This window comes from Haliotis rubra, unplaced genomic scaffold, assembly GCF_003918875.1.
Source record: "Haliotis rubra isolate DU_JTF1 unplaced genomic scaffold, ASM391887v1 Scf229, whole genome shotgun sequence".
In the NCBI taxonomy this organism is placed as follows: domain Eukaryota; kingdom Metazoa; phylum Mollusca; class Gastropoda; order Lepetellida; family Haliotidae; genus Haliotis; species Haliotis rubra.
In genome coordinates this window covers 1,353,487-1,368,618 of record NW_025766325.1, presented here as the reverse complement: position 1 = coordinate 1,368,618, position 15,132 = coordinate 1,353,487, and the positions used below count along the sequence as shown (strand labels likewise).

Genomic DNA, 15,132 nt, shown 5'->3' with positions numbered 1-15,132 from the left:
GCTGGTAGGAAGTGTGACAACCTGCCAGCTATAGGGAATTCTACCCCTGATACGGAGGCCGGACTGGGTACCGGGTCCCGATAGACACCGGTATCGGAGGCTCCCTGTGGAGCTCCGACGACCTCTGTCTTTGGGGGAAGGAGTCAGGAACGACCTGTGGCCTTCCCTGCCGGCCCCAGACCCTTAGGTCCGCCGAACTTTACTCGCCGCCCTTGGGTGGCTCAGTTGGATGACTGCTTCGTCCCCCTTTTACGATTCGGTCGGTGTCGTTTGGCACCAGTCGGACCGGAGGAGGTGGCAGATTGGGGAGGAGGCACAGTTAACTTCCCCACGGAAAGAGACGGTTGGGACGTCAGTGACGTCCGAGACGAATCCGGAGGTCCCGGGCAGCGGGGAGGTGGCCCTGGGGGCCCCTACACCCTCCACCACGTCGGAGAAAGACCGGTGGTCCGTCGCTGATTAAGAAGAGCTGATTAAGAGACGGCGTTCGGAAAGTCACTTGGAACGAAGCTCCCGTTTCCGCAACGCCTTTCGAATGCGCCTCTCCAACTGGGTCCACCAGGAGCAGTGGCGGCATGCCAAACATAAGGGGTGCGGATCATCTGCCTTCAGATTAATGCCGCACCCCCCAGCTTCCACACCAAAAACATTTCAAAGAAGTACGTGTCATTATGATTCTTTGACCAATAGAGCAAACTGGGCTGCTAGGGTACTATACCAGGGGTGGGCTCCGTCGTAGGCAAAATTGAAAAGAGGAAGTTGCATTGTTAGCGGTCGTATTTATAGAGATCGTGACGTCATTTAGAGCGTGACGTCATCCACCACGGACGAGTGCCGTGTTTCCCCGAGCGAAGCGCTAGAACCGTATGGCTGGGAAATTCTTTACGTTTGTTTCCCGGTTTTGGGGTAACAAATTTCGTGTATTTTGTAAGTTTGGCTAGTGTGGGCAAACTGAAATGAACTCATGATATTAGCAGTAAGTATTGTAATAAAAACGGATATCGATGCAAATTAGAGCGGACATATGCAAATTTCAGGGACTACTTTTAAAGTGTAAACAAACATGGCGTCAAGGGTCGGCGGTCGTGTCCGGATTGACGGCCGTGGTTACGGTACTGCCAGTGCTCTGATCCCAGAAAATTCATGCCTGGTTATGATAGATGGAGTAGATTACAAAGCGAAGATAGAAATTCATAGGCTTACGAAGATACCAACATCAGTTCCGCGACCAACTGTCATTGTTAGCGAGAGAACGGCATAAGTATCCAGGTGCACAATGTCACGCGAACATTAAAGCGTATTTTGTTGTTCAAAAGGTTAATTGAAGGTTTCTGAAGTTCCACGCGAGTTTGTTCTTATTTCTCAAACGTAAGCTTAGATTTGTTGACAACAGTACGTGCTTTAGCATAAAAGCTTACTGGGAACTAGATGATCTAATGCAGTCACTTGAGTGATCAGGAGAAAATGATGTCTCCGGGCTTGTGACGTAACGTATTACTCCGCACATATTTGTGACGCCATAGACATTCCACGAAGTTTAGTTTCATGATTTGTGGCATCTGAAATCGCATTTTTTAAAAATTATAAAGCAAAAATGACATTGTATGAGAAATAGGTTATCACATTCGTGTGTTTTGGGATGGTTAATATCCTGCATTAGGAATAAACACTATGTATTTAGCTCGCCAAGGCTCGCTAAATACAATGTTTATTCATAATGCAGGATATTAACCATCCCAAAACACACTCGCTTGATAACCTATATTGCTCTTAAAAAACATATAAAAGGCATAAAAGATCATGATATAGAGTACTTGATTGCACAATATGCAGATGACACGGATTTTATTCATGATGAATCTAAAAAAGCATTGATATATTAGACTTATTTGCTAGCATTTCTGGACTGGGGATTAATTAAGACAAATCACAGGTTCTTTGGACAGGTTAAAAAAAACCCAACATTGTCAGGTTAAATATAGACCACATCTGGCCATTGACGGGTCCTGAAATGTTTAGAATTCTAGGTAATATATCCTCAGTTGGCAATGATAAGATGATAAAACTTTGCAAGTAGAATATATGAAACTGAACAAATAATTAAACAATAGATGAAAAGAATTATTACTCCATTGGGGAAAATAGCTATTATTAAGTCATTACTAGTTTCAAAGTTAAACTTCCTTTTTCTTACTCTTCCAAATCCACATGGAGACTTCCTTAAAAAGCTAAATAATATTCTTTTTAGTTTCCTTTGGGATAAAAAAAGATGATACAATTAAAGGAACTGTTGCTTCTAAACGTGCTGCAGAGTGAGGGTTAGGAATGATTAATGTATTTGCCTACTTTGATGCACTGAAGTTGACATGGATAAGGAATTTGACTAATGATGATTTTGACAAAAAGAGGAAACACCTGATACTTACTACGGTTCCAAATTTTCACAATTTGGCACTTTTTGGAAATGATTATCCATTAATGTTATCAAATGATACTCCAAATATGTTTTGGAAAGATTGCATGGCACCTTTTGCTACATACAGCAGTGACCATAGACCAGCTAGTATGAGGAGTACTTCTGTTAAATAAGAATATAACTACCGGGTATTAATAAAATAGCAAATATTTTATGAAAAAGATATTACTAATATTGGCTGCTTGTTGAATGCAGATGGAGACTTTATGTCTCTTCAACAGTTTTGTGATAAATTGGCAAGATTATTTGTTTGCTTTTTCAAGGATCGAGATCTACCAATGTTTATTTAAAGAGATTGAAACTTGACAAAGGTAACTTTATAGATGGAGATAGATTACAGAATCTTTGTATTACTCGGTTGCTTTCTAGTAAAAGAGGTTCGAAACAATATCATTTTGTTATGACACATACTGAAGAAAATCTAAAGATAATTGAAAAATGGGAAGAAGAAATATTAGTAAGACAGAACTGGTCAAACATATTCATCAAAGCATTTAAAACTACATCTGATCCAAAGTTAAGATGAATGCAGTACAGGCTACTACACAGAATTATACTTACTTAAGTTGAATCTTGTTAATTCATATAGCAATCTATGTACATTTTGTAAATCCGAACCGGAATGAATACTCCATCTGTTTTGGGGATGTACAAAAAGAGAATCTTTTTGGAAATATTTCTCAGTGGATCAAGTTGAAATGTTCTCATGCTACCAGAATTGTACTCCATTGTGATGTAGTATTATTTGGTATCTCAGAATCCTTCCACAGTGATGCTTTATTTGACTTGATAATTTTACTAGCTAAAATTCATATCTATAAATGTAAACTTACAAATCGAATACCACATTTATCCGTATTTCAAAAAGAATTGAATTATTACCGCAAGATGGAAAAAAATAGATAGTATAGCAAAGCAAAGTTTCAGGAATAACATCACAAATGGAAACATTATGAAAATCTTTTTCAGGAGTAAATATTGACCATATGAATTAGTTTTATTTTTGCTTATTTCACTTACTGTATGAATGTGTGGCTGAATGGTGTATTTATTTGTAAAAAAAACCCCAAAACAAACAAACAGAACATCTGCAGCAATGGAAGATACCGGACATGATCAGCGATATATTCGTCATTAAATTAAAGTTAATTATTAATGGTCGTTAGATCAACGTTTTATGAGTATGATTTCATGACAATAGCGAGCTGATACGAAATATCAACACACGTCACTGTTGAAAATGAAGTGTGGGTTATTCTTTACATTTTGCCCAAGGTGACGATTTTCGTGTCTCAAAACTGCTTAAATAACGTTTTCGGGCGCTAAAAGTAATGGTGGGCGTTGTCCTAGTGACTTATATTTTGCCATAGTATCGATGAAAGTGCTATGAAAAAATTCTAATTTCTCGGATTTTTCTGTAGTAAATGTATAGTGCGTTGTCCAGCACCGATGACCGCAATTCGGCCGTGGTTACCGGGGTCAGTGTCGGAGTGTTAGTGTAGAAGACTCCGGGAACTTTAACCCTTTATTGAATCGATCAGATATTGCTCACAGAAAATTGCAGGAACACTAGCTACCCCGCTCACCATGAATACAAAGTGAAGTTATTTTTGTCTTGTTTCTGTTTCAGACGAAGGGGACTCAGCTAACACACCTGCAGAATCACAGGTAATAATTAGAATAGGCTCCGTCCGTCCGTACGAATTGGATTAACTTAAGAGCCATTAACTAGATTCTTTTCATACTTGGTACCTAGGTTCATCACATTATAAGAAAGGTCCCAGTCATTTCAATGTCACAAGAGGACTTTAACGATTTACCCTTGTCAGCAAGACATCTCAAAAACCGTTCACTGGATTTTCTTCATAGTTCCAAGCTTCATCTAGGGAATGCGAGGGCCCAGTCGATTTTGGTGACCTTCACATAATTTTCAAGGTCACAGCGACACTTTGAAGATTTTAGCATGTTAACCCGCATGTTAAGCTTGCCAGCGTGATACCTCAAGAACTATTCTCTGCATTTCTTTCATATTTGACATCACACTTTATCTGGGGAATGCGCAGAACCCAGTCGATTTTGGTGACCTTCACGTAATTTTCAAGGTCACAGCGACACTTTAAAGATTTCAGTATGTTAAGATTGTCCACAAGATATCTCAAGAACGGTTCACTGGATTTTCTTCATAGACTTTCACGACTTCTCTTGAATGTTTTTTTATATGAGCAATGTCTTTCTATTTTTTACATATTTCAAACACCATGATATTCATGTCAAGGTCAAATTGAGTCTTGAAAATATTTGTGCTTTTGAACTGCCACAGAGCAAGATCAAGAGGGGTTGACTGGTCATGTTTTTGTTGACATTTAAACTACGACCTTCATTTTCATTACTTTTTAAGTTTGATTTGATAATTTGCGGCGGGGGATTATGTCACCTTAGTGACAACTGCTTGTTCATATTTTGGTCACGACTAATTTTATATTCTAACTGCATCCGCCTTAAAATATAAAACTGACGACATGACGGGAATATTCCCGATAAATTTTTGTCTCATTCACTTCAAATTGAGAAAAAAAATGGAGCCGCATATTTTAAAGATATAACCCTACACGTAGTTTTCAACTTATGTTTACACTAATTCATTTCCGTTGTCATGATAGTAATTCCTGCATTCTGATTAGCTGATCTGTTCCCAAAGTCATTTTGGTCTGCTTTGAAATACTTGTTTTTATTAAAATTATGGATTACACGATTTCCGTAAATATTTACCGAATGCTTGTGTTTTAATTGTGCATTGTGAATTTTGAATTTTCATGAACCACTTGCTGGTAGAACAGTCAGGTGTGCGAATTGCAGTGTGCAAGCGTTCAGGGTTGAACAACAGTATGTAGGTCATAATCATTTTACACCTATTCCAAAGATTAAAGCAATCCTTGGTTTTACAGTAAATGGAAGACATATAGAAAATATTACACTTAAGCAAGAAAAACCCATAGAAAGTAAAAATCACCTTTGACATGTTTTTATTATAAATTCCATTCATAGAGGATATTATATGAGTGTCCATGTCATACTATGTTTACGACACGAGTGCCTAAATGTTGGTATTTCCCGAGCGAGAGCGAGGGATATACCGATATTTAGGCATGAGTTTCGTAAACATAGTATAATGTGGGCACGATTATAATATTCTGTTTAGTACCGAAGTCGTCACATTGAAGGAAATAACCCAAATCTACTTTCAAACATAAGCTGTCTACCCGCTGTTGCCACATGTAGAACGCAACGTCATAGCATTGTTCATGACGTCACGTCACCATGACAAAGTGATATTTTACCCTAGGGTATCGTATGAAAAATATGAACCCCTATATGTTCGCCCTCGTAGGTAATAAAAAAAGTATAAAAAGTGTATGAACACACAACTTTAAATGACATAGAACCGATATCTCGTCTAAACTGAGAAACGATCAGATTTATTCACCAAAGGAATATTGGAAGATCCGAAACATTGTAACATTGCAAGCAGATATCCCGCTGTTGAAGACTTTTATAATTTTTTCAAAGATCTTAATGATCCTAATATTCCCACTCAACTCTGTAACATAGTCCAATCTGACGATATTGAACACAACTATTATAGTTCGATGCTTGATGCTATTATTATCATTGAAGAGGTCAGACATGCTGTGAGTAATCTGAAACTTATAAATCGCCAGGCATTGATAACATCGAGAACGAGTTTCTTATTGACACGTTTGACTTATTAGGTCCCTTTTATGTTTGTTTTTGTAACCTCGTCTTGACATCAGGCTGTTTCCCGGAATCTTGGTTAACTGGCATCGTTAAGCCGTTGTACAAGAAAAAAGGATATGAAAAAGACCCTAACTCTTACAGACCAATAACCATGCTCGGTTGTTTTGGTAAGTTGTTTACGAGTGTCCTTAATAAGAGGTTACCGACTTTCTTGGAGTTAAATTTAATCCTTTCATCTACTCAAGCAGGATTTAGAAAACAATTTTCAACAGTCGGTAATATTTTTGCTCTTCACAATCTTACACATATACTTAAGAAGTCTAAGAAAAAACTTTTCTACGCATTTATTGACTTTACAAAAGCCTTTGGCAATGTATGGAGAATTGGGCTATGGCAAAAAATGTTAAGGTATAATATAAATGGAAAATAGCTACAACTCGTACAGAACATGTATAATAATATTAAATCATGTGTTAACATTAGTAAATCCTACTCTGATTATTTCTTCAGTCACTAACCTTCCCTTGAACAACGCCGCATTAAACTCTCACTGCAGTATATCACTAAATTACGTTCAAATGAGTCCAATCCAGCATACAATTGTGTTTTCGACCCGCTCTATGAAAACTTATTTCCTAAACTGCCAAGCCTGGTTCCACCACTTGGAATCAGGATCAAACCACACATATCTGCAGCTAAAATTGATCTCAACATCATTGCACCATACCGACTTCTGTCCTCACCACCATGGCAAATGGTGAAACCACAGGTCGATCTTACCCTCACCAAACTCAAAAAGTCTGAAACAAATCCCTTGGTGTTCCAAAAGGAATACAACCAGTTACGTTCGAAGTATAACACTCACAGATCCATTTTCACAGACGGATCCAAGGACGATGGCCAAGTTGCCAGCGCTACAGTCATTGGAACCAAGACTGTCTCCTCTAGGATCCCCGACAACAGTTCCATTTTCACCACTGAAGCCAAAGCTATCTTCTCAGCTTTGACCTACATTCAACAGCAAAATCAGTCCAAAAACTTCATCGTTTTTACAGATTCATTATCCTGCCTTCAAGCACTTCTAAAAGTGACTTCAAGTCACCCAATTATCCTGGACATACTAGAACTGTACAACGACCTTTCTACTGGCCAATATGACATCGTCCTCTGCTGGTAGCCGGGTCACGTCGGCATAGCAGGTAACACTAAGGCCGATGCTGCAGCAAAAGCAGCTCTTGAAAAGCCCCTATCTCCACTGCTAATACCGTACAGTGATTTCAAACCCACTATCAGAAGCTATACTCGGGACATGATGCAAAAAAGGTGGGACACTCAAGTAGGAAGAAACAAACTCCATGAATTGAAGCCAACAATCGGTTATACCTACTTGGGTTGCCAGTCAAGACGTGATGAAGTAATTTTACGACGATGTCGTATTGGCCACAGTCGATTTACACATGACTATCTGCTAAAAACAGATGGGGATGGACCCCCCATATGTCTCTCCTGCGATGAGGCTTTCACCGTCAAGCATATTCTGCTTGACTGTGTGGACTTTACATCTGCAAGGGACTCGCATTATCACGCAACCGATTTGAAAGATCTGTTCTCCAGCGTGAGCGCTCATCTGATACTGAACTACCTGAGGGAAGTTGATCTATCTCATAAATTGTAACTGTGTAATGTCACTAACGAATTTACCTGCTTTTCAATTTAGTGCTATGACATTCTCTGTTCCAAAATGACAATGTAATGAATGTGTGTCTTTGAAACGAAACCCCTTTGTACGTACAATGTATATTAATGCAGACTTGTTCTCGTCACTATATGGCTGGAATAATGCCGATGTGACGTAAAGCCGAACTCAACTCAACTCAACTCACTCTGGAGTAAGACAAGGAGAAAACTTGTCACCGCTACTGTTTTCAATTGTTATAAACGATTAAGAAGAATTCCTACTATCCCATGGTTCAAAGAGTATAACTATCAACATTAAATTAGATAATTTTACAGACAAATGTATTTTCTGTTCTTGCTATCTGCTGACGACACTGTACTAATGAGTGACAACGCAGTTCTTTTACAAAATACTTTAGATAACTTCGCAAGTTATTGTCAACAATGGAAGCTTAACGTTAACGTCTCATAAAATAAAGTCGTCATATTTGGCGGAGGTCTCGCATCTAAATCTAATTACTCTTTTTCTCTTGGTAATCATGAAATAGAACAAGTTGATTCTTATACCTATCTTGGTATCAACTTTCATAGAAACAGGAAATTGAACAACGCTATAAAACAACTATTAAACAGTGCAACTAAGGCTGTTTTTATTATTGAAACGAGCTCGTAACATATATTTACCTCTCGACTGTTAATTAAAAACATTTGATGTGATGATTGTACCAATACTACTTTATGGATGTGAAGTATGGGGATACGAAAATTTAGTTCATCTAAAGTTCATCTAAGGTTTCTGAAATTGGCAACTGGACTTAGAAACTCCACTCCCAAGTTTTATGTTATATGGAGAACTTGGTCGAAAGCCTCTGGATACTGTAATTTACAAAAGAATGATTAGTTATTGGCACAAGCTAGAACTAGTAACTCTTCCTCTAAAAATGTCCGAACTCGTCTACATACTCTGTAAAACTGATAACGTAAATTTCGGCTAGTTAAACTATGTACAGAAGATTCTTAATAACTGTGGTTTAAGCTATGTATTTCAGAATCTTTTATGTGTTAGCACTAATTACCTTGTTATGTAGGTCGAGAGAATATTGAAAGCTCATTTTTTCCCAAAGTTGGCAAGTTAGTGTTCGTAGCAGCCCAAAAGCTTCTTATTACCAATACCTGAAAACTATCTACCCTTCGAAAAATACCTTTTGATGCCCAGCTCTGTTCCTATCCCAATCCTGCGATTCAGATCTTGTAATTACAATCTACCTGTTGAAACTGAAAGGTGGACTAATATACCAAGAGAACTCCGAACTTGCCAACTTTGTAAAAGCCAAGCGATTGCTGATGAATTTCACTATATCTTTAGATGTAAGGCATTTGCTGTCGAACGAGACGTTTATATTCCCACCTTTTCAATCATTATTTACGTCAAAAAAATTGTCAGTCTTTCCAGATTTATATCTATCATCAACTCAACACTAAAGAAACTTCACCGAATATAACCAAAATTATCCTTCACCTTGTTTTTGTATGCATAATTTGTATGTACTGTTTTCTCTTGTACCACCGATGGTGGTTAAATGAAAATAAAAATAAATGAATTGAATTGTGAAATCGACCATACATGCGTGATTGCATTACCAGAAATAATGAGATTATCACACGACGCTCACACACCTGGCTGTTCTACCAGCAAACAGACCCGTGAAGATCCGGGGTAGAATAGGTCTTCAGCAACCCATGTGCTTGCCATAAAAAGGCGACTCGTAAGAGGCGACTAACGGGATCGGGTGGTCAGTTTCGCTGACTTGGTTGACACATGTCATCGGTTCCCAATTGCGCAGATCGATGCTCATGCTGTTGATCACTGGATTGTCTGGTCCAGACTCGATTATTTACAGACCGCCGCCATATAGCTAGAATATGCTGAGTGCGGCGTAAAACTAAACTCACTCACTCACTCACCAGCAAACACCGTTGAGAAAAGTTTTTGCCAGACTACAGGGCAAGCAGAGAAAGCGCCCGGTAGTTGCTCTTCCCTTTTGGAAAAGTGGGCAAGCCCTTTGCGCTGTTGTTGACCGACCTTAAAAGACCGATGAATTTGCTTACTCTACGCATTTCTTATCTTAGAACATACCTAATGCTTGTTCCCAGGAACTTTACTTGTTGAGGTTGGAATCAGATTTAGAGTTGTCCACTACTGCACCCATATGTATTGTACTTGGTCATTTCAGTTCAAAAATGTGATTTGGTACACGTCCATAAAAGTAGGACTTTCTGTCCCGGTGCAGTTGCACTATCCTTCATATAACATTTTGAACAGTTTGTTGTTTAACACTGCACCCCGAATATATTCCAGATATATGGCGTCGGTCTTCAAATAATTGCGTCTGGACCAGATAATCTAATGTTGAACATGAAGGGCATCGTTGTATGCAGTACGATGACATTTGTCATCCCAAGTTAGCTGGCAAGTTAGGACAAACGGGGTGTCTCAAAACCAATTCTAAACCTGATCTTCATGGGTCCATTTTTGACAGCATTCCACTGTGTAAGAGTGCAAGGCTGAAGCAATGGGTATTTTATTACTAACGTACCTATACCTATGACTACATGAGAAGGATATTGGGTTAAAAAATTAAAGATTTCATATGACCATTGTAAACTTCTTCTTTTTTCAGCACAGCCAACATGACAGGGATCTCGGGGCTTCCGAAACACCAGGACATATGCCGGGCAACAAACAAAGTTTTTCATTCCCGAGACTCAGTATCTTAAAAATACAAATCTACGACGGGGAGAAAGAAATGACAGCAGAAGACATTATATCAAAGATTACAAAGCAAAGTAAAGAAAGGAAGAGTACAAATGGAGGAGACAAATCAAGGAACAAGATGACGGATCGACCAATAAATCCACAAGTGCAGACATCTGATGTCCAGAGAGAGAGCGAGATCTCTGAAGGTGTCCCTAATACCTTAAAATCACAATCAACAGAAGGGGACAACAATGAACCTGGCACATCTCAGCACTCGGTTTTGGATCCATCTAAAGCTGATTTAAAGACAAAATTGACAGAGCTGGTTTTGATAAAAAGTGTGACTGACAGATTAAATGGACAAGAATCTGGCTTTCGTGTTAGGCTGTTTGAGTTCAAAACATACATGCAATGTCAAATGTTGCCTGCCATCGAGTCTATCACAGAACCAAGACAATTACAATCAAACAATCAAAGATTCAGTTACATGATTTTCTTTTACAGAGACGTGGATGGTCCAGAAATATTTGCTGCTGTATCAGGAATGGCTTACAGACATGTTGATCAGAGAAGCTGTCCAGAATTTCCAAAGAAGATAGCAAGACGACTTCTGGAGCCAAAAACAATTGAGCTAGATACAAGGAATATGACTGGAGACACGTCACAAGTGAGGAAACAATACATTCCAGGCAGGGGAGGAACAATCAACCTTTGGGATGTCATAGACGTGGTTGTCCACAAGTACACGGCTAAACCAAAAAAGAAGGCATCAATCCTCCAGTTCTGCAACACTTGGGAAATCAAACCCCCATCCATTGCAATTACAAAGTTGTCTGTTAAGGTCATGACAAAATTTCCTAGCATTTTTGTCATTCAGGAAATAATTTCTCATTTTGCAACTATTGATGGAGGTAAGCCAACATATCAGTTTGGTTCAAGTCAAAATGTTGAAAAAGATGACAAAACATTTGCAATGTTTGACTTTGTGCAGGAAGAAAGCAAGAAGAAGACAATCAACAAACTTACAGAAAACTTAAACAAAAGAATCAGCAGCTATTTTAATAAAGAATCTGAAGAGTACATGCAGCTTTCTTGTGATGATCTTGATGTCTGGCTAAATGCATGTGAGTATAGGCTTTACCTGGACACAGAATCAAAGAGGTGTCCCATAAGAACATGGCACGAGGCTCCACCAACGTTAACAGATGTTATAGAGGTCTTAACAGAAAAAGAGATTTCTGCAAACATGCTGTCTACTGATGTAAAGATGTCCCTGCGCAAAGCTGATGGAAACCTATGCAGAAAGAAACCCATCACCAGCTTCATCCAATCACATTTCACATATGACTCCAAATCTTACTACTTTTGGTGCGGGAAATGGCTGAAGATTGAACTGGAATATTTCCAAATGCTGGATGAGAATTTCAAGTCTGTCATAAAAGAGCAAATTATCAGCTCTGCAAATTTGATGCCATTACCTTGGACTTGTTCACGGGCAGGGAAAACAAAAGGCACACTGAAAACAAAGATATTTGCATTGACTTCCCTTCAAGACTTTCTGACTAATATTTCCCTCAACAATGAGGTGGTCTTGGACCTAAAGAAAACCAAGAGGCACTTGAGGTCTGTTGGCGAAGTTGAAAATTGTGGAGATGGCAAAGTGTGCTGCTCATACCAACCAAGAGATTATGAACATGATGAAAACCAATTGAAACCGGTTCTACAAATATTTGTTAGAATGAACACACCTCTAACAGAAGGTGTGTACAATGACTCTTATATCCTTTTGGACAAAATCATCAGCACAAGAGGATCACAGACAGGGTTCCTAGTTGGAGACCGAATGCTCATTAACAACATAGAAATGTTTGACATAATCATGTACAATCAGACACACACGTACATCATCCATGTCAAGGAAGGTTTTGATAACAATACAAGAGTCGTCGCATCTCAAATACGAAACTCTGCAGATATCCTCTTCAGGGCACTGACTGGTAACATGACCAAAACTGTTCTTGATGAAATGTGGGACCGCTTCACGAGGGAGAACACAACAATATCAGGTCAAAAATCACAATCCACCCGTGGAAAACGAGCAAAGAAAGAGGGAATGGAAAAGAATCAGCGTGCAATGAAATCAAAGTTAGAAGAGATGACAAAAGAGGGATTCATGAGGCTCTTTAAAGAAAGAGGGATCGTGTATGTTTTGGCGGTAAGGGACAAGGTAAAAGATAGGTCAATGGAAACTGGTGATGAAATGGAGGCACAGCTTAAGGAGACATATCCTGAGAAGTGTGAGGAGATCTTGCAACTTCTTGAGGACAAAAGGTATGTGCAGAAAAAACACAGTCGTCATGTTGTCACAGACACGTTTATATATGTGAATAAAGCAAACTTTCTCAAAGATATGATGGCAGGACTTGACAACCAAGGACTTGGTAAAGATCTCTGGATGAAGGTATATGCAATTCTTTTCGAAAAGCTCCTAGATATCAAATCCCCTATTGCCAAGTTGGAAGTTTTAAGTCTCTTTAGCCATTTCCGAAAATATCAGATCGATCAAAACAAATTCCAGCTCAAAGTTTGCTTTATTAAAAAATCCATCGATCACTTTCGTGAACTGAAAACATTTCTGGAATGCTCACAATCTCCTTGCTGAGGATAAATTGCAAGTTACATCAATAAATACAGATTCTAGTTGGTATAAGATCCAGCTCAAGCCAACGCCTCCTCTCACAGATTCTACTTTAGTAGAGGTGAATGACCATGGAAATGTTTTCTGTTGCTTTCAATTTGCTACTTAACAGCATTTTTCAACTGATTTTGTCATTTACCGGTATGGCAATTATAATTTGCAGTGAAGTATTATATTTCTGAAATGACAATATGTAATTTTTAAGCATTTCCCTTTTGACGGTTACTTAAAATCCCATTGTTCCTAAGATCAGTCAAAATTCACTCACCCGTGTGGAGCCCCTCTTTCCGCCAAAAGACGATTCACATGAGCTGAGCCTTGCTCTTATCACTCTCTCCTGAATATGCCCACTCAAGGGCCTACAGTGCTGAGATGGCGTGGTTGTGTGCGCGCGTGCGCGTGCGCGCGTGTGCGAGACAGAGAGAGAGAGGATAAGTATAAAATATCAATTTTAACATAAAAATTACATACTCCTTAGTATTGCTTACCGAATCTGATGGAAATGGTAGTGGGTCAGCCACCAATCGGGATCTACTGTGACTGTTAGATCAAAATTGCGTCTGATCACATACCCCCTGGGAACTCTTCTTACTGCTTCTTCTGTGGCCAAAACATCCTGATGATATTGGGGGGACCACCTTCTCCCAAGTCAATAAAAGAAGTAAATTGTGTAGATTTCGTGGATTTTAGATAAACTAGTATGCTTTGTCTAGTTATCTGAAACGATCCATATGTAAAGGTAAGGACTGTTACCGAAACTGAATCGCGACCCATATGTTAAGGGTAAGGACTATTACCGAAAGTTGAGTCTATATCATTCATGCGCTGACTTATTTTGTAAGACAGTGGAACATGGACTCTCTCTGACGGCCTGGTATCAACAAGTCAACGTGATAAGAGTGAGTTTCTCATCATCTGTCTGGAATCGTGAGTTGTTGCGCTCCTACAAGGGGCCCGAACTGGTGGATCCCGGATACATCTTCTGCAGCGATATCTCGAAGATAATGGTTTGCAAACACTGTGTCCGACTTCCAGAAACAGCCTTCCATGGTGGATGATAAAGAGCAATTGGTCGAGTGTTGAGGCTAATGAGCTATCTTTGTGTGGGTTGAAGGCTCTGGGAGGATCCAGCCCTCCTGCTTTGTAGGCTCGTAGGATAACAATTCTGATCCAAAACGAGATGTTTGTTCAGGAGACTTCTACAGTCATGGCGGGTGATAGTAGGATGAAGAGACGCTTGAACTTCCTCCTCCTTGTAGCAGTCCGTTCAAGGTAGATCTGCAAGGCTCTGACCGTGTACAGGGACAGGTCTTGTGTATCATCTGGTTCAGGGATCGTTAATAATGCTGGGATGAGGAGTTGTCTATCTGGTTGACCTGGTAGCTGATGAAGTCTCATCTAAAACCCAGGTGGACTGCAGCATGAGTTAGCAGCTCAGAAGTTCAAGTAGTGTGTCTCAGTGGCTCGTAGTGGTCGCTGGTAAGATGTTGCAGCACTACTTTGAGGTCCCAGGCTGGAACTCTAAACTTCTGCTGCTGGTCTTCAAGCTTGAATGACCTCAGTAGAGCGATGAGTTCAGATACTTTGGTGAGCTTGACTCCCGTATTCATGGTGAGTACGGAGCTGATTGTAGATCCCTTTAGGTATCTAGTAGCTCTCAGGTAACACATGTACTCTGCTACTTGTTAATGTAAAGCTTTCACAGCTGAAAACCCCATGCATGCAGCAAACTGGTCAGAACTTCAGGCAGTGCGTAATACGTTCCAT

At 39.4% G+C, this 15,132-nt stretch overlaps 1 protein-coding gene across 1 annotated transcript in view; it reads left to right on the top strand.

Moving 5' to 3' along the window:
* Window positions 1-14,862, top strand: part of LOC124277884 — a 90,949-nt gene extending 76,087 nt beyond the window's left edge. Inside the window, exon 4 of the mRNA XM_046713611.1 lies at window positions 10,591-14,862. Within this exon, the coding sequence (XP_046569567.1) occupies window positions 10,639-13,329 (2,691 nt within the window). The 5' untranslated portion in view covers window positions 10,591-10,638 and the 3' untranslated portion in view covers window positions 13,330-14,862. The remainder of the gene's footprint in view (window positions 1-10,590) is intronic.
* The last annotated feature ends 270 nt before the right edge of the window (window positions 14,863-15,132 follow it).